This window comes from Zophobas morio, unplaced genomic scaffold (assembly GCF_036711695.1).
Source record: "Zophobas morio isolate AGI-343-1 ecotype UQ-CSIRO unplaced genomic scaffold, CSIRO_AGI_Zmor_V1 ptg000014l, whole genome shotgun sequence".
Lineage (NCBI taxonomy): Eukaryota > Metazoa > Arthropoda > Insecta > Coleoptera > Tenebrionidae > Zophobas > Zophobas morio.
The window spans coordinates 19,382,331-19,401,851 of NW_026972119.1; the positions used below are offsets into that span (position 1 = coordinate 19,382,331).

At 32.4% G+C, this 19,521-nt stretch overlaps 1 protein-coding gene across 1 annotated transcript; it reads right to left on the bottom strand.

The window, feature by feature from the left end:
- Positions 1-1,727: 1,727 nt before the first annotated feature.
- Positions 1,728-15,331, bottom strand: LOC135128833 (uncharacterized). The gene is made up of 11 exons (XM_064055913.1): positions 15,205-15,331; positions 13,656-13,838; positions 13,368-13,593; positions 12,909-13,314; positions 12,648-12,823; positions 11,601-11,761; positions 11,252-11,464; positions 3,683-3,865; positions 3,410-3,635; positions 2,978-3,128; positions 1,728-2,903 (listed from the first exon to the last, which is right to left on the bottom strand). Exons 1-11 carry the CDS (start codon positions 15,269-15,271, stop codon positions 2,724-2,726), a joined length of 2,172 nt encoding a protein of 723 aa, XP_063911983.1. The 5' UTR covers positions 15,272-15,331; the 3' UTR covers positions 1,728-2,723.
- Between the last annotated feature and the right edge of the window lie 4,190 nt (positions 15,332-19,521).

Consider the following 19,521-nt stretch of genomic DNA (forward strand, 5'->3'; position numbering starts at 1 on the left):
TGAAGGCAAAGCGTCTTTTAGTTATGATTATGACCACACTAAGTCTCAGGGTTTCATAATTTGTAATTCCAAACATTTTAACAATTCTGATATTTGAATTTCAAGAAAAATGGGTTTTATTCAGAAAGAGGTTTTCTTCAAGAACAACTATTGAAGATTTTTGAGTTAATTAAATTACTCTTTGGTATACTTTTTTGGCTTATCTCCTCTGGTGGTCGAAAATACTCATGTAAAAATAATTAAAAATCAGACTGGATGTGTTCAAGTACAGTAGCTCACCAGTTATTCGTTGACTGTAAACATTATCTACCAAAATTACGCTGACAATAACCAGTAGTTTTAACATTGTATAATACCTAAGACTAAATACGGAAAGATTTTTTTTTCGAAGATTTAAATACGACTTTAGTATCGTTATCATTAAGGAGGAATTACGAGTTTCATAATGTCACAATTCTTAATGTGGTTCTATGTATAATTCAAGTATATTAAAATCAGTATTTATTCATATTTAATTTGTTTTTAATATAGATCACTGAGGTTGTCTGCTTTGTATGCTCCCTCAGCGACACATTGTCTAAGTAAAAATTTTATATATGTATATGTATATCGAGTATACAGGGTTGCTAAAAAGTATGGAGGCAGTTGAATATCTGGGGAACGATTGGTTGGATCTTTTAGAAATTTGGACTACACTTAAAAATACTTAAGCACTATTTCTGTATTTTTTTTTAAACTTTCAACTTCATTATGGCAGACAGACTAGATCAGGATGTAGGATTCATTTGTTGTAAAATTATTGTTTTTTAAATATTAATTTGATTTTTTTTTCAATAATGTACTTTTTTATTTAAATTTTTCAAAAAGCTTTCATAACAATGTATTCACTATTTATAATCGTTAAATTGAAGTATTGTGATTTCAAGAATATTTTGTAAATTATATTCAATTTGCATTTAAATCAAACTGTTACGCTGGTACTTTTAGTTCAGTTTATGTACCCTATATTCTATAAATTTTACAATGATTGCGCACTAATATATGTTTGGAATAAAGTGTCTTACGCTAGGACTAAGATAAGCGATATTATTGTCAACTCTTGCTAGGATTTTCTGATTTTGGGAATTCTTATTTTGACAATTTGTTTTACTATGAATTTAGAAAAACTGCAGAAAATAGAACTTGAGTATTCTTAGGGGCAGCCCAAATTTCAAAAAGATTCAATAAACCGTTCTCGGGATATTCAACTGCTTTCATAGTTTTCAGCGACCCTGTATACATTTTTGCAATAAAAGAAAGTTACTGTAAGATTTATTTATTTATTGTTTCCTGGCAGAGTACTGGTAGTAGTAATTTTACTGAGTGGTCTCTGGCCATATTATCCACTTAATGTAGTGGGAAACTCGAGTGTTTATAGAGGGATTTTTAGCACATCCCATTCCAAACGAAATCACCCCCACTATATCATACACACACAACTTAGGATTATTATTATGATGTATTTGCACCGGACCACCAGAATCGCCCTAAAACATCAGTAATATAGAAGAGTTCTATAAACCACACAAAAATAATCCATTAACTCACACTACAAGTATCCCTCTCTTTAGTTTCGCTTCCTGTGCAAATATGTTTGTCATGTGTCGGGGTTGCTCTCAAGCCGGAGACACGTATTTCAGGTGGTGAGCGCCCGCGAAAACAAGATAATCAAATAAAACGGCAAGGAATATTTTAAATAATAACAGGGGTTTATTCCCTGCCACCAGCTACACGGCTAAGATAATAAAACTTACGGCTAGGATTAATTAAAATACAACAAATTAAATACACAGAAGAATTACACGTTCAGCATGGTCGTTCCTCCTGGGCGGCGACTTTCTCCAGGACGGGCTCCTCCTGGACCTGGAGGAGGTGACCTTGTATCTGGAAATCGCGCGAAAACGGCAAAATGCCAAAAGGTCCAATGGTGGTTCGGAGGCCACCAACTGTAGGGCCGCTGTCATTTTTAATAATGACTTCCTCTGCACACTTAAAAGCTTATCTCTCTATTTCCTGACCCTACATACATTGAACCACACAGGAGATGCGTTCCTAGCCCTTATTTCTAGGCCTCTTATCCGGGGCATAAGTTTCCCAAATACAAATGTATGGAATAGTCTAAGTTTTACATATTTCAGTTTACAAAATCATTATCTAATTAACTGAGTAATTAAATGTGAAGTGTTCTTGATATTATTCTAACGCGGTTTTCTTATTTTTATAAATTTTCTGTGTTGTGCCCATTTCTTCTTACTTATTACGACTTTGTAATATCAGACATACTTGGTGAGAGTTTTAATGAATTAATTAAAGAAAAAGGAGAAAAACAAGAAAATTTCTCAAACAATTACGGTATTAAAAACCGATTTAAATTTTTCTTCACCAAGGATCAAAATTAACGGTTTGGTCAAGTTTTAGGCCTCGACTTTAAGTTAAATCAAGCAGTTTGTACGGTGCTGCCTGGAAGTAACAATTTTTTGCTAGGAGGGAAAGACCAATTTTTGTTCCGGGTCTGTAATAACTGTTTCTTATTTTATCAGAAGTTAACTACGTCACTGATTTCTCTTATGAAACTTTCGTATTTAATAAAGATGACTGAAAATTACAATCAAGGAGCGTTACTATAAGACTATTATTTATTGATTGATGCTTGTTGTCAAAGTAGTGTAGTAGTAGTAGTACTTTTACTGGGTGTTCTCTGGCCATACTATGTCTTCAATCCATTTAATGTAATATGAAACTCTAGTATTTACAGAAGGACCTTGAGCACATCCTTTTCCAAACGAAATCACCCCCACTATATCATACATACACAACTTAGGGTCGTTATTATGATGTATTTGCACCGGACCACCAGAATCGCCCTAAAACATCAATAATATTTCATCATTAATCTAGAAAATTGCTAGAAATAACACTAAAATAATCTATTACTGACCTGACAAGTATCACTATCTTCACTTTCGCTTCCTGTGCAAATATGTTTGTCATTTGAAATTCCTTTGTTTAGTGGCCTTATGTTTCTGTAATTGCTATTACACATTTGATGGTCTGTAATATCTAGTGTTACTTTCTGTAAATCTTCACTTCTGCTTCCAGAAAATTACATACGAATTAATTTCTACTGGTTTGTCCAGTTTTAGGAGTGCTATGTCGTTATAAAAAGCGTCTGCGCGGTATTCTGGATGTACCACTTTTTCTATAATTTTTCTTTCTTGTCTGTGGTTTGTGTCCTTCAGATTGGTGACCCCTAACAGGACTAAATCTGGTTCACTACTAAAATAATTAAAGATAGCTATAAAAAGTGTTTACTTTGGTTTTTAGTCAGTTCAAAAATTAAAGCAATCAAATTATTCCTTTGGGAACTCACACTGTCAATGGAGTAGTACATGTAGCTGCTGTTAAAACGTATTGTTTGCTGATAAGCGATCCTCCACATATCCACAGTCTATTCTCAGAATCTCTCTGCTTATATCCTAGTATCGCCATGTGCGGGAACTCGGTTCTTCCAGCCGGTTTTCCCCCAACGATGCGTTTTGCAATATTGTGTCCACATAGTTGTTTCTCTTTTGTAAACGAAGAATATTCGCTACATTCTAAAACGCAATTTGATGATGATGGCAAATTTTGCTTTTGGACTTACTTTTTTTGCTAATATCTCCTGGTTGGCGAGATTTCGGGCAACAAACTACGGTTTGTGTCCCTTCGAAATCACAAGTTTGAGGTGGTTTGTGACCTAGTACTGCTTCATCTCGAATTTCTTTACATTCGGTTAAGAGTTTGCATTGTCCTGGGGTGTTAGATGACTGGAGAGTGCAAGGGCTTCCTGTAAAAAAAATGAATAACTGAAGAAGAAACATTAAATTGAGTTTTTTAATAAAAGTGTGCTCACAGAAGCGTATCATATGAAAGTACTTTATGGTGTCGGATGACGTAACCTACATAGTTAAAGCTGGACAACAACTTAGTTTGATTTATCCTAATTTAGTGCATAACTTGTTTTGCACAGAGATTTAATTCATATATATGAGAAAATTGCTTAAATAACACCTTGGCCGCCTGAACACAGCTGGAAATATCAATAAATTGTATTAACCATAAAAAATCTGAAGAAATAGATTTCACCCACTCGAGGAAACATTTCCAAAAATGAATGCAAATTTTGCATTACTGAATTTCTTCGAGAGATTTTATTATTAATTAATAGTTTTCGTAAAAGAAAACAATGTAATAGGAATAAAAAAAGAAAACTTACCAATAATGTCTTTTGTGTAAACACTTTGAAGCCAGATTCCAGTAACAATAAAAACAAATTTAAACATTTTAGAAGCACGCTCGAGCACTCTTTCTCTCGACTAGTGTCACTTTTATTATACAAAATGGGTATTTACAACTGATATTTAAAGTTTTCCTTGGCCTTGTGGGTCAACTTAAGATAATTATTCGTGAGCAATGATAAAAATGAGACGAGCAAACCACCTGTGACGTTTCACTCAGTTACTTATTATTAGAGAGCGGAAAATATGCAGCAAAATTTTGGGAAATATGATCATAAGATATGCATCAAATTTATGCAAATATGCAGTAAATTTCTTAATATATGCAGAGATATGCAGTTGCATATGCTCAAAAAATTTAAAAAAAGCGTAATAACCGAACTAAATTTATTTACAAATTACAAAAACAAATACATAATTCAAATTTTTAAAGATAATATTCTTATATTAAAAAATAAATATAAACAGAACAAATAAAAAAATGGCAGTGCGGGGGCTGGCAAGTCCCACAAAATTGTATAGCATTTGTATATTTGTATCCAATCTGTATTTAATTACTTCCCAGTATCACCCCGAAACTTTCTCTTCGTCCACCTGCATGACGTAAAACCTATCTTTTGTTCATCCTTCTCAGAATACTTATCATTTCCCAGATTTCGAATACCTTCCAAGAACCCTTTAGACACAACTGTTTCCACCGCTTTCTACCGACCTTTCTTTTCATTTCAATTTCACAAACTCTTTCTTCATCTGCCGTACCGACAACATCAAAATAAATACCCCAAAACGCAAGTACTGTTTCAATCATCTGATCACCCCACAGTAGTAATCATTTAATTACTGTTTTGGTAACAACTTTATTTTTTTTATATTTTTCGAAATACTCTAACAAAAAGTTTTTCCGGTGATTCTAAGGTACTTATGTATTTTTGTAAATAGAATAACTGCGTACTACGTCCACAGAATACTTGGTTTAGAGCAAGCGCAAAACACAGTGCCTTCTTGAAGAATGAGTTCAAGAAAAGGTTTAATCCATAAATTAATTTGAGCTATCTTCGACATATTGACACACCTATATCGCTTTAAATGCTTTCAATGCAAACTCACGCTGAAAAATAACAGGATAACGTCCCTTCGTCCACCATAAAACATGTAGTATTAATACACTTAAGTAACGAACGAAAATATTGGGAATGAACGGTATTTCCAAAAGTAATTAGGGTCGGAATTTACCTGGAGGAATGGCTTAACACCCAGTGGTTTCTCCAAACTACCATAACACCCAAACCTCTCTTAGTTATTTGAACCTCAGGACAATATTTGCAACACGATTCATGAAATTTCGTCTTTCTAGATAAACGCCGATAGAATGACAATTATTTTTTTTAATTATCACAAAAATTGATAAAAATGCAAAATATGCACCCGTTACGTGAAATATGCAGCAGAAGGCAAATATATGCAAATATGAAATTTTTTTATTGTTATATTCATTTCTAATTAGCATGATTCGTGCACATATTAAATATCAAGACTTATATGCAAAAAATAACGGATATGCAAGTTTCATAAAATCCGCTCTCTACTTATTATTACAAGAGTTAAAAGTGTGTTGTGACAATTTTAATAAAACTTCACACTAGTTTGTAAACTACTGAAACGTAATGTTTTTTGTAATATTTTTGTGTTTTTCTTTTCTCGCTTTTTTCAACTCTCTTTTCTAGGCGTCTTTTTCATCACCTTATTTTATGACCTTTTTATGTGCTGTTTGTTGTTTTCTCTCATTTTATCGTACTCTTGTGGTCTTTTTTGATCTTTTTAAAATACCTTCTCTTCAGCTTCTTTGTTCCTTCTTTGTTACAAATTTTTACTTCCCGAGCGTAAACAAAGGAAGTATTGTAATCGAGTCCGTCGGCCAACTCTCTACTTTTGCATTTTTTCGACCTATCATGACTAGGGAGCGGATTTCTGTCGGGCTAGACAAGGCCAAACTCGGTACGGCTCGTACGGGATGGGAATTCATTGCAGTTACCGGCTGCACTTCGTTTATTTGAGATTAGAATAACGCTGCTTCGTTGCACTCTGCTGTTAATTCCAGTTCTCATTTACTTAGCCGTTTGATTAATAAATCGTTAATTGTATTTATGGAATCAAGTGACAATTAAATTCAGTGATTACCTATCACCCGCTACTGAGTACCGGCGATGCAGCGCGTCCCCACCTATATTGTGACGTAGCCCGACAGAAATCCGCTGTCTAATCATGACCCCTAGAGGACGAAGAAATAGGTCTCCCGTTTCCGTCTGTCTGTCCGTCTGTCTGTCTGTCTGTCTGTCCGTCTATCTGTCCGTCTGCCGTCCCGATTTTTTTATGCATACCAAACTATTGAGAGAAATAAAACGAAAACCAGAGCGAGATACAGTAAAAAATACAGGGTGTTCTGTTTGGGAATTTGGAGATTTGAATATCCGAAGATTACACACATAGATTAATAGATCCTTTTTTCCTTTTCGAGTGAAAACTAAGGAAGTATTGTAATCCGAGGAATGGCTAAACTACGAAAAACTAGGTCTCGCGTTTCCGTCTGTCTTTCGTCTGTCCGTCTGTTTGAAATTTGTGTCGATTTAAGGGTCCAATTATAGAATCAAAAGGTTAACTTTCAACTAATAACCGTTTTCAAATTACACCAAAATTGAAAAATCGAAAACTTAATAATTGAAAAATTGAAACATTTTAAATGAAAAAAATCGGTAAACCGAAAAATTGAAAAATCTATAAATTGAGAAATTGAACAATCTAAAAATTAAACAATTTAAAAATTGAAGAATTGGAAAACCAAAAAATCTAAACCGAGAACTTGAAAAATCGAATAATCGAGAAATCAAAACATCAAGGAAAACAATAAAATTAACGGAAAATCTAGAACTTACAAATTGAAAAATTAAAATACCTATCGAAAGATTGAAAAACCGAGAAATCGAAACATCAAAAAATGGAAAAATTGAAGAACCGAAACATTGCAAAATCTCAGAACTGAAACAATGAAATACTGAAAAATGGAAGGAAAATTGAAAAATCGAAAAATTGAAAAAATTCAAAACTGAAAAATGGAAAGAAAATTGAAGAATCGAAAAAGTGAAAAAATCCAAAACTGAAATATTGAAAAATCCAGAAATCGAAAAATTGAAAAATCACAATTGAAGAAAGAATTGAAAAATCAAGAAATAGAGAAATGGGAAAATCAAAAAATCAGTTAATCGAAAAATTGAAAAATCGCAAAAATTTAGAAACGTCAAAAATTGAAAACTGAAAAATAAAAAAATTTTAAAATCGTAAAACTGAGATATCGTAAAGTTGATAAATTGAAAAACTGAAAATTTTTGAAAAAAAAATCGTATCAAAAACTAAAAATTCAAAAAATCGAGAAATTGAACAATTAAAAAATCAAAACATTGAAATCCCATTAAGTTGATAAATAGGAACATTTAAAAGACAAAAATTTTAAAAATCCAAGAATTGAACAACAAACAAATCTAAGCCTGAAAACTCAGAAAATTGAATGATCGAGAACAAAGAATCTAAAATTGAAAAATTCGACAAATTGAAAAATCATAGAACTGAAAAATGGAAAAGTCGAGATAGTGAGAAATCTAAAAACCTAAAACTTTAAAAACTGAAAAATTAAAATATCGAAAAATTTAAAAACTGAGAAAACACAATATCAAAAATTTGAAAAATTGAAGAAACGAAATATTGCAAAATTCCAAAGCTGAAATATTGAAAAACCTATAAATGGAAGGAAAATTAAAGAATCGAAACAGTAAAAAAATCCCAAACTGAAACATTGAAAAATTGAGAAATGGAAAAATGGGAAAATCAAAAAAATTGATCTAAAGAGTTTTTTTCACATTAGATTTCAAAGCATTCGGTTTTGTAGTTGCTGATTAAATCAATAAAATAAATTTGCGCATTCATTAAATTTTTTGAGTCACCCGGTATATGCAAATTCAAAAAATATGAATGGGATGATAAATTACAAGAAGAGACTCATCATATTTTGTAAACTTTAAATAGGATTATACGGCAAACTTTTGAGCTGACGTCATCAATTTTTTGGAGGGGATAAGCAAATATATTTTGACTAAAAATTTATTATGCTCTTTATAACCTTAAAACATTTGCAAGACTTCAAAGCATTGGGTTCTGTAGTTCCTGATTAAATCAATAAAATAAATTTACGCATTCATTAATTTTTGGGGTCATCCTGTATATGTAAATCCAAAAAACATGAATGGAATGATAAATCACAAGAAGAGACTCATCATATTTTGTACATTTTAGATAGGATTTATTCAGCAAAATTTTGAGGTGACGTCATCAATATTTTAGAGGGAATAAGTAAATATATTGTGATTAAAACGGTCTTGGTTTAATAACAAAAAAATATTGTTCGTCTATAAAACAAGCTCGTCTCAGACAAAGTATTCGTAAAAAAGTATGTCGTAAAAAAATTTACGTATGCTGGTTCCGACTGCGATAATGGTTTAAATATTTTTTAGAAAATCCTGTCATGGATGTAGAAACATTTGTGACAGCCAAAGAGGTTTTTTTTGAGAAAATTATCTTTGAATTTAGACCAAATTGAAATAGACACTAGGCAACAGGCACATTTGGGCAAAAGAAAGAGAAATTAGGGTTACGGCTTCAAATTTTGGACGTATTTACAAACTTAGACCGACTACAGCAATAGCTAAAACTGTGGAGTCTCTGTTGTACAGTACATTTAGAGGTAACAGTCATACATACTATGGACAGCAAAGTGAGAAAAAAGCTGTCAAGTGTTTTGAAATAAATAAAAATATAAAAACTGAACGGCGTGGCTCGTTTGTTTCAAAACAATTTCCTTACTTGGCTGCTAGTCCAGACAGGGTTCTAGAGGATAGGAGTGCATTAGTCGAAATTAAATGCCCTTCAAAATCGCAAGATTTGTCTCCCGAAGAAACGGTTAAAAAAATAATCAAATTTTGTACATTGACAGACAGAGAATTGAAACTAAAAAAAGAATCATGATTACTACTTTCAAGTCCAGGGACAAATGCTTGTTACGGGTATTTCACAAGTTTATTTTGTTGTATGGACACCCAAAGGAATAAATATAGAAAAAATTTATAAAGACGAAGAAATATATGTAAAAAGATGGCAGATAAACTTGGCAGATTTTGCTTGGGCGCTTTATTGCCCGAAATAATTGATTCAAGAAGAAAGAGGAACCTGCCTTTGCGAGAGATTTTTTTATGTAAATGTAAAAAATTTGTTTCTATTTTTTCATGTACTTTAATAATTTATTAGGAGTACATTTTTCATCACCAAGACTTGCATATTTTTATTATAAATAAATTTTGAAAATGATCTCTCGGCAAATGAAAACATATACGAGCACTTTTTTCGAGTAAACAATGAAGGGAGAAGTTACTGGGCGTAGGGCTTTTTTAAAACACCTCCTTTCTGGGATAAGTAGTAGACACACTTAGCTACTTATATGTGTTAAACAAAAGCTGTATTTTATATACTTTTTATTATTATTATAAATATGTTTATTAGTTTTATTAATTAAGAAAGCAAAATATATATTAACAATAATATTACAATGAATATTTAGTAATCATGTGTATTGAATTCAGGATCCTGAGTGGAGTAAAAATATTATAGTTACCCAGTTTTAATTCGGTTTTATGATAGTACCTCATTGCGTAAAAGTTAATTTCCTTAACAATAGATTACTACGGCCGGTCCTGGTGGCTTGTTATAAAACTGAGTTTCTTGTCATAAATTAGAAAAATCAGCCGAGAACCCTAACAATCAGCTTATGGTAGAGCAGGCGATAAGGGTTTTACCTGGAAAGTCGCTTCCGTAAATTTTAGTGGCGCTCCTATCGGCAAAGTACTGAACTAACTGCTGAAATTCTGTAGAATTGATACCCATTTTTTTCAATAATTGTTAGTTTTTTTAAAAACTCTGCTAACCAATAGATTATTATTAATTTTCCTCTGACATTCCTGTTAAAATTATTCGACGTATTTTGCATTAATTTGTGGTATATTTTGATTTTAATAAACACATTATTATTTAAACAAATTGTACCACTAACAAACATTTAATGACTCTGGGCCCTGTAAAAAGTGATGTTTTATCCATGTGCGAATTTTCAAGCGATTCTATGATGGTTATGACTCAAAAAACTTGAAAAGAAAACAGTTTGATGTATGATACATCTATATTAGTATCATTTTTTCATACAAAAAACCAAAAAAATGTTATACCTCGTCTAGCGAGTCCCCTTAAGTTCTATCATTCCTGGTAGTGAGAGGACTTTTACCGGCTAAAACCTTTTTCTATAACAGCTGTTTTGACCTGATCTGACCTTTTTTTATATTTTTGAGAAGGTCGGAAATTTTCTAAGGACACTTGGGCCACTGGTCAATCAACTAAAACCTTTCCTCCTATTCTATTTTACCTCGGTACCGTTTGCACATAACTTCAGGGTAAGTCCTGTCCTTTTGATATGCTTGATCATTTTCTTCGCCTTCTCTCGTCCTCCTGTTTTCTACTGATCACTTCTCTCATGGAACTTTCCATACATTCCCAATTTTCTTTAGTCTCTAGCATTTTAGCACTAGGTTTTCCATCCCGATCGTCATTTCATATTTTCCCATGACGCTGTATTGAACGCATTCTTGACATCAACCAGTATAATTCCACAATATTTTCCTCTGTTTTTGGTTGTAGTCATAATTTTTTGTATGGCGTCTATTGTCATTTTCCCTTTTCTGAAGCCATATTAATACGGATTTAAGCTTTCTCCATCAGCCCCTTTGATATTAGATATTCATATATTTTTCCTAATATATTCAGCAGGCACATTGGTATCTACTTGCTTTCTTCCTTCTCATCCTTCCTAGGTTTTTCTATTAGTACTAATTTGGCGGTTTTCCATTCTTCGGGGAAATTGTTTTGTCTCAGGAGCCGGTTATATAACTCTCGGAAGAAAGATGTATTTGCTTCTACCAGGGCTTTTACAGCGTCGGGCGCGATGTCGTCAGGGCCAAGTGCTTTCTCTAGTTTTAATTTGCAGCAAGCAACGTCATGACCTCCTCAGGGATTATCCTACTCATCGTCTCACTTTGTTCCTTAAACATCTCTATTCGTTTCTCCAGTTCCTTCCATTTGTCTCCTGCATTGTTCCTGCATTTCTCAGATTCTTCTTTGCAAGTATATATTCTTTGCATGTAGCTTCTCTTCGTACTAGTTCGGTCTGTCTTTGATAGTCCTTTTTCTTGACGTCTTTGACTTGTGGTTCTATTTCTAGGCTCCACCAATAGGCCGTTAGCACCCGAACAACTTCCTGTATTATTTCGGTTTCCTCCTCAGTGGTCTTCCTTTTCCTCCTGTAGTATTATTTCAGAGGAGCTATCTATATCAGTCGCCTTGTTTTTCCTTTGACAGGGGTACACGGTACAGTCCATAGAATTTGCCCTAGGCCTCCCCATACTTAGAAATCTGAATAGAACTGGTATTTTTTGTTCTACTTCTTTATCATCGATCACTATCACATCATTGGTGCCTTTTCCCTCATGTTTTTCTAAGGAACGTCATGCATGACTTTCTCCTCCACTCACAATTTCTGGGTTGCGAGAAACAGGTGGACCATAGAAAATTGATCTTCCTTTCTGCTGCTCCTGAAATTGTATAGTACTGTAGGGATCGGAAGGAATAAGTGCTGTCCAAGGGAAAACAACAGATACAGTGTAGAGAGAACTAAGGCAAGGGATAGGCAAACAGAAAGAATAGAACAATTATTATTATTACATAAAATTCGAATATTTATTTTATTTATTTTATGGATTTATTTGTATTATGTAGATTAAGTTAATTTGTACCCCTACTGGAAATCTTATTAAGCCTGTAAGGCGAATAATAAGTCAATGCTACTACAAAATATGTACGTAGAAAATCTCACTTCTATTGATTAAACAATCAGCATTAAAAAGCGATTTAAATTTAACTTCATTGGGAATCAAAAACTTGATTCGCCAAAAATAAATGGTTTGGTCAAATTTTAAACCTCGACTTTAAGTTAAATCCAGCAGTTTGTATAGTCCTATCTGGTAGTAATAAGTTTTTGCTAGGAGGGAAAGAACAATTTTTGTTCCGGGTGTATAGAGTACGTCAATAGACAATAACTATTTCTCATTTTATCAGAAGTTAACCACCGTATCAGACTATTATTTATTGTTCATTGTTGTCAAATTAGTGTAGTAGTATTAATTTTACTGAGTCTTTTCTGGCCATACTACGTCTTCAATCCACTTAATATAATGGGAGACTCGTGTATTTACAGAAGGACCTTGAGAACATCCTATTCCAAACGAAATTACCCCCACTACGTCATACATGCACAGTGTAGGGTCGGTTTTGTGATGTATTTGCAGCGGACCACCAGCATCACCCTAAAACGTCAAAACGTATTTTTGTTAAACTAGAGATAAAAGTTCGTGGAAAATACGAGCACATGAAAATATTCTATGAACTGACCTGACAAGTATCATTCTCTTCATTATCGTTTCCTGTGCAAATTTGTACATCATTTATAATTCCTTGACTTAACACCTTGTTGTAAGTGTTGTTACACAGTTGATGGTCCGTGATATCTAATGTTACTTTCTGTAAATCTTCACTTGTCTTCCATAAAGGCTGTGTATAACCCCATCCAGTAGCAATAACTTGTGAGACAGAAAAGTCAAAATTTGTGTTAAGACACGCCGGACGCACATACGAATTTATTTCGACTGGTTTCTCCAATTTTACTAGCGCTATGTCGTTGTAGTAGGTTCTCTTTCTGAATTCTGGATGTACCACGTTATTTATTATTTTTATTTCCTGCCTGTGATTGGTGTCGTTAAGATTGGTGACTCCTAACAACACTAATTGCGGTTTACCACTAAAACAAAGAGATTGGGTACAATTTATATGAAAATTAGTTGTAAAACTTACACTGCCCGTGAAGACAAGCAATTTGCTGCTGTCAAAATATATTGTTCACTGATAAGTGATCCTGCACATAACCACTGAATATTCTCAGAACCTCTCTTCTCATATCCTAATATCGCCATGTGGGGAAATTCTGTTCTACCAGCCGGTTTTCCCCCAACGATGCGTTTTGCAATATTGTGTCCACATAATTGTTTCTCCTTTGTATACGAAACATATTCGCTACATTCTAAAACGCAATTTGAATTTAGTTTTATTTTGTATGAAGAGGAAGCTTGCTTGTAGACGTACTTTTTTGGCTGATATCTCCTGGTCGACGAGATTTCGGACAGCAAACTACGGTTTGTGTCCCTTCGAAGCCACAACTTTGAGGTGTTTTGTAACCAAGTACTGCTTCGTCTTGAAGTTCCTTACATTCGGTTAAGAGTTTGCATTCTCCTGGAGAATTAGAAGACTGAAGGGTGCAAGGGCTTCCTATAAAAGAAATGAAAAACTGAAAAAAAACATTAGAATCGAGTCTTTCAAGCTTTTGTGTGCTCAGAGAACCTTATTAGTTTAATTTATCCTAATTTAGTATACAATCATATATAACTTGTTTCGTACCCCGATTAAATTAATACAAACGGGATTAGATATTAGATATTAGTTTTCTGACGCAAACAGCCTCATTAGTGATGCAAAAAAATGTTACAGTGTGCTGGAAATTTAAATTCTAGCGAAAAAATTGCCAAAACCCGTTCTAGCGAGATGAGGTACATATGGCTGGAAGCATCAAAAATAATTTGTTTTAGCCATAAAAGTTCTGAAGAAAAACATTTTGAGGGTCAAATTTAATTCCTTCGATAGTTTTTAATAATTGATGCAAACGTTGCTACTTTAGAAAACAACAGTGTTACAGGAAAAATAAAGAAAACTCACCAATAATATCTTTTGTGTAAACAGTTTGAAATGAGATTACAATAACAATACTAAAAAATTGAAACGTTGTTTGCTGTTTAAGAGCACGCTCGAAAAAGCAACTCCTGTATTCTAGTGCTACTTTTATTGTACAAAGTGGGTATTTACGTCCGAGAGGTAACGTTTTCCTTGGCCTTGTGGGTCAAGTCAATTAATGATTTGTTGGGAGGAGTAATGGTGAAATATTTATGTGAAACGAGAAAACCACCTGAGATTTTTTATTTTTTATTATTATGATAAGTGTTAAAACATGTTGTAGTAGCTTGAATAAAACTTCAAGCTAGTTTGTAAATTACTGATACATTTTTGTGTATGTTTGATATGGTGAGATTATGATACTTTTATTACAATCGAGTTGAGTCTTTACGAACGAATGTTTGAGTTGTTAGTTTACTGGCCTTACACTATTCATACCTGTGTAGGACTGTGGCGTCGAATGTGACTCATTTTTATTTAAACCATTGTCCTTTAATGAAATAACAAAATTGAGTTTTTTCTATAAAAGTGTGCGGACAGAAGCGTATCATATGAAAGTGTTTTATGGTGTTAGATCACGCAACCTACATAGTTAAAGCTGGACAACAACTTAGTTTGATTTATCCTAATTTAGTACATAACTTGTTTTGCACAGGGATTTAATTCATATATATGAGAAAATTGCTTAAATAACACCTTGGCCGCCTGAATACAGCTGGAAATATCAATAAATTGCATTAACCATACAAAATCTGAAGAAATAGATTTCACCCACTCGAGGAAACATTTTCAAAAAATGAATGCAAATTTTGCATTACTGAATTTCTTCGATAGTTTTTATTAATTAATGCAAACATTGCTTTTCGTAAAAGAAAACAATGATAAAGGAACAAGAAAGAAAACTTACCAATAATGTCTTTGGTGTAAACACTTTGAAGCCAGATTCCAGTAACAACAAGAAAAAATTTAAACATTTTGTTTACTGTTTAGAAGCACACTCGACTAAGTAACTCTTTCTCTCGACTATTGTGACTTTTATTATACAAAATGGGTTTTTACGTCTGATATAGAAAGTTTTCCTTAGCCTTGTGAGTCAACTTAAGATAATTATTCCACGAGCAATGATAAATATGAGACAACACCTGTGATGTTTCATTTACTTATTTTTAGAAGAGTTAAAAGTATGTTGTGACAATTTTAATAAGACTTTACACTAGTTTGTAAACTACTGAAACATTGTGTTTTAAGTCGTGAAATTTTGATACTTTTACTAAGACTGAGATGATTCTATAGGAACGAAAGTTTGACTTGTCCCTTTTTTGTGGTTTATTTATCGATTTTTTGTTGCCTCTTTTTTTGGTCGCGTTTTTTTTTTGTAACATTTTTGTGTTTTTCTTTTCTCGCTTTATTCAACTCTCTTCTCTAGGCGTCTTTTTCATCACCTTCTTTTATGGCATTTTTATGTGCTGTTTGTTGTTTTCTCTCATTTTATCGTCCTCTTGTTGTCCTTTTTGACCTTTTTAAAATATCTTCTCTTCAGCTTTTTTATTTTCCATTTTTTTGGCGCTTTTTTGTCGTTTTTTGTCCAAAAAGTACTAGAAGACGTATCTCAAAACTTTATTCCTTCTTTGTTGCAAATTTTTACTTCCCGAGCGTAAGCAAAGGAAGTATTGTAATCGAGTCCGTCGGCCGACTCTCTACTTTTGCATTTTTTCGACCTATCATGACCCCTACAGGACGAAGAAATAGCTCTCCCGTTTCCGCCTGTCTGTCTGTCCGTCTGTCCGTCTGTCTGTCCGTCTGTCGTCCCGATTTTTTTATGCGTACCAAACTATTGAGAGAAATAAAACGAAAACCAGAGCGAGATACAGTAAAAATTACAGGGTGTTCTGTTTGGGGATTTGGAGATTTGAATAGTTAATTAACGGAAAATCTAGAACTTACAAATTGAAAAATTAAAATACCTATCGAAAAATTGAAAAACCGAGAAATCGAAACATCAAAAAATGGAAAAATTGAAGAACCGAAACATTGCAAAATCTCAGAACTGAAACACTGAAAAACTGAAAAATGGAAGGAAAATTGAAAAATCGAAAAAGTGAAAAAATTCAAAACTGAAATCTTGAAAAACTGAAAAATGGAAAGAAAATTGAACAATCGGAAAAGTGAAAAAATCCAAAATTGAAACATTGAAAAATCCAGAAATCGAAAAATTGAAAAATCACAATTGAAGAAAGAATTGAAAAATCAAGAAATAGAGAAATGAGAAAATCAAAAAATCAGTTAATCGAAAAATTGAAAAATCGAAAAATTTAGAAACGTCAAAAATTGAAAACTGAAAAATAAAAAAATTTAAAAATCGTAAAACTGAAATATCGTAAAGTTAATAAATTGAAAAACTGAAAATTTTTGAAAAAAAAAATCCTATCAAAAACTAGAAATTCAATAAATCGAGAAATTGAACAATCAAAAAATCAAAACATTGAAATCCCATTAAATTGAGAAATAGGAAAATTTAAAAAACAAAAATTTTAAAATCCAAGAATTCAACAACAAAAAATCTAAGCCTGAAAACTCAAAACAACAAAGAATCTAAAATTTAAAAATTCGACAAATTGAAAAATCATGCAACTGAAAAATCGAAAAGTTGAGATAGTGAGAAAACTAAAAACCTAAAACTTTAAAAACTGAAAAATTAAAATATCAAAAAATTTAAAAACTGAGAAAACACAATATCAAAAATTTGAAAAATTGAAGAAACGAAATATTGCAAAATTCCAAAGCTGAAATATTGAAAAACCTATAAATGGAAGGAAAATTAGAGAATCGAAACAGTGAAAAAATCCCAAACTGAAACATTGAAAAATTGAGAAATGGAAAAATAGGAAAATCAAAAAAAGTTTAGACAGTACTTCCCTCGCTATCGGAAACGCGACGACTGCATGCCTATTATGTTTTTTTTCACATTAGATTCGCATTCGGTTTTGTAGTTCCTGATTAAATCAATAAAATAAATTTGCGCATTCATTAAATTTTTTGAGTCACCCTGTATATCCGAATCCAAAAAATATGAATGGAATGATAAATTACAAGAAGAAACTCATCATATTTTGTAAATTTTAAATAGGATTATACGGCAAACTTTTGAGCTGACGTCATCAATTTTTTGGAGGGGATAAGCAAATATATTTTGACTAAAAATTTATTATGCTCTTTATAACCTTAAAACATTTGCAAGATTTCAAAGCATTGGGTTCTGTAGTTCCTGATTAAATCAATAAAATAAATTTACGCATTCATTAATTTCTGGGGTCATCATGTAAAAATCCAAATCCAAAAAACATGAATGGAATGATAAATCACAAGAAGAGACTCATCATATTTTATACAATTTAGATAGGATTTATTCAGCAAAATTTTGAGGTGACGTCATCAATTTTTTAGAGGGGATAAGTAAATATATTGTGATTAAAACGGTCCTGGTTTAATAACAAAAAAATATTGTTCGTCTATAAAACAAGCTCGTCTTAGACAAAGTATTCGTAAAAAAGTATGTCGTTAAAAAATTTGCGTATGCTGGTTCCGACTGCGATTATGGTTTAAATATTTTTTAGAATATCCTGTCATGGATGTAGAAATATTTGTGACAGCCAAAGAGGTTTTTTTGAGAAAATTATCTTTGAATTTAGCCCAAATTGAAATAGACACTAGGCAACAGGCACATTTGGGCAAAAGAAAGAGAAATTAGGGTTATGGCTTCAAATTTTGGACGTATTTACAAACTTAGACCGACTACAGCAATAGCTAAAACTGTGGAGTCTCTGTTGTACAGTACATTTAGAGGTAATAGTCATACATACTATGGACAGCAAATTGAGGAAAAAGCTGTCAAGTGTTTTAAAATAAATAAAAATATAAAAATCGAACGGTGTAGCTTGTTTATTTCAAAATAGTTTCCTTACTTGGCTGCTAGTCCAGACAGGGTTATAGATGATAGGAGTGCATTAGTCGAAATTAAATGCCTTTCAAAATCGCAAGATTTGTCTCCCGAAGAAGCGGTTAGAAAAAAAATAATCAAATTTTGTACATTGACAGACAGAGAATTGAAACTAAAAAAAGAATCATGATTACTACTTTCAAGTCCAGGGACAAATGCTTGTTACGGGTATTTCACAAGTTTATTTGGTGGTATGGACACCCAAAGGAATAAATATAGAACAAATTTATAAAGACGAAAAAATATATGTAAAAAGATGGCAGATAAACTTGGCAGATTTTGTTTTGGCGCTATATTGCCCGAATTAATTGATTCAAGAAGAAAGAGGAACCTGCCTTTGCGAGATTTTTTTAAAATAAATAAAATTTGTTTCTATTTTTTTATGTACTTTAATAATTTATTAGGAGTACATTTTTCATCACCAAGACTTGCATATTTTTATTATAAATATATTTTGAAAATGATCTCTCGGCAAATGAAAACATATACGAGCACTTTTTTCGAGTAAACAATGAAGGGAGAAGTTACTGGGCGTAGGGCTTTTTTAAAACACCTCCTTTCTGGGATAAGTAGTAGATAGACTTAGCTACTTATACGTGTTAAACAAAAGCTGTATTTTATATATTTTTTATTATTATTATAAATATGTTTATTAGTTTTATTAATTAAGAAAGCAAAATATATATTAACAATAATATTACAATGAATTTTTAGTAATCATGTGTATTGAATTTAGGATCCTGTGTGGAGTAAAAATATTATAGTTCTCCAGTTTTAATTCGGTTTTATGATAGTACCTCATTGCGTAAAAGTTAATTTCTTTAACAATAGATTACTATGGCCGGTCCTGGCTGCTTGTTATAAAACTGAGTTCCTTGCCATAAATTAGAAAAATCAGCCGAGAACTCTAACAATCAGCTTATGGTAAAGCAGGCGATAAGGGTTTTACCTGGAAAGTCGCTTCCGTAAATTTTAGTGGCGCTCCTATCAGCAAAGTACTGAACTAACTGCTCAAATTCTGTCGAATTGATACCCATTTTTTTCAATAATTGTTAGTTTTTGTTAAAAACTCTGCTAACCAATAGATTATTAATTTTCCTCTGACATTCCTGTTAAAATTATTCGACGTATTTTGCATTAATTTGTGGTATATTTTGATTTTAATAAACACATTATTATTTAAACAAATTGTACCACTAACAAACATTTAATGACTCTGCGCCCTGT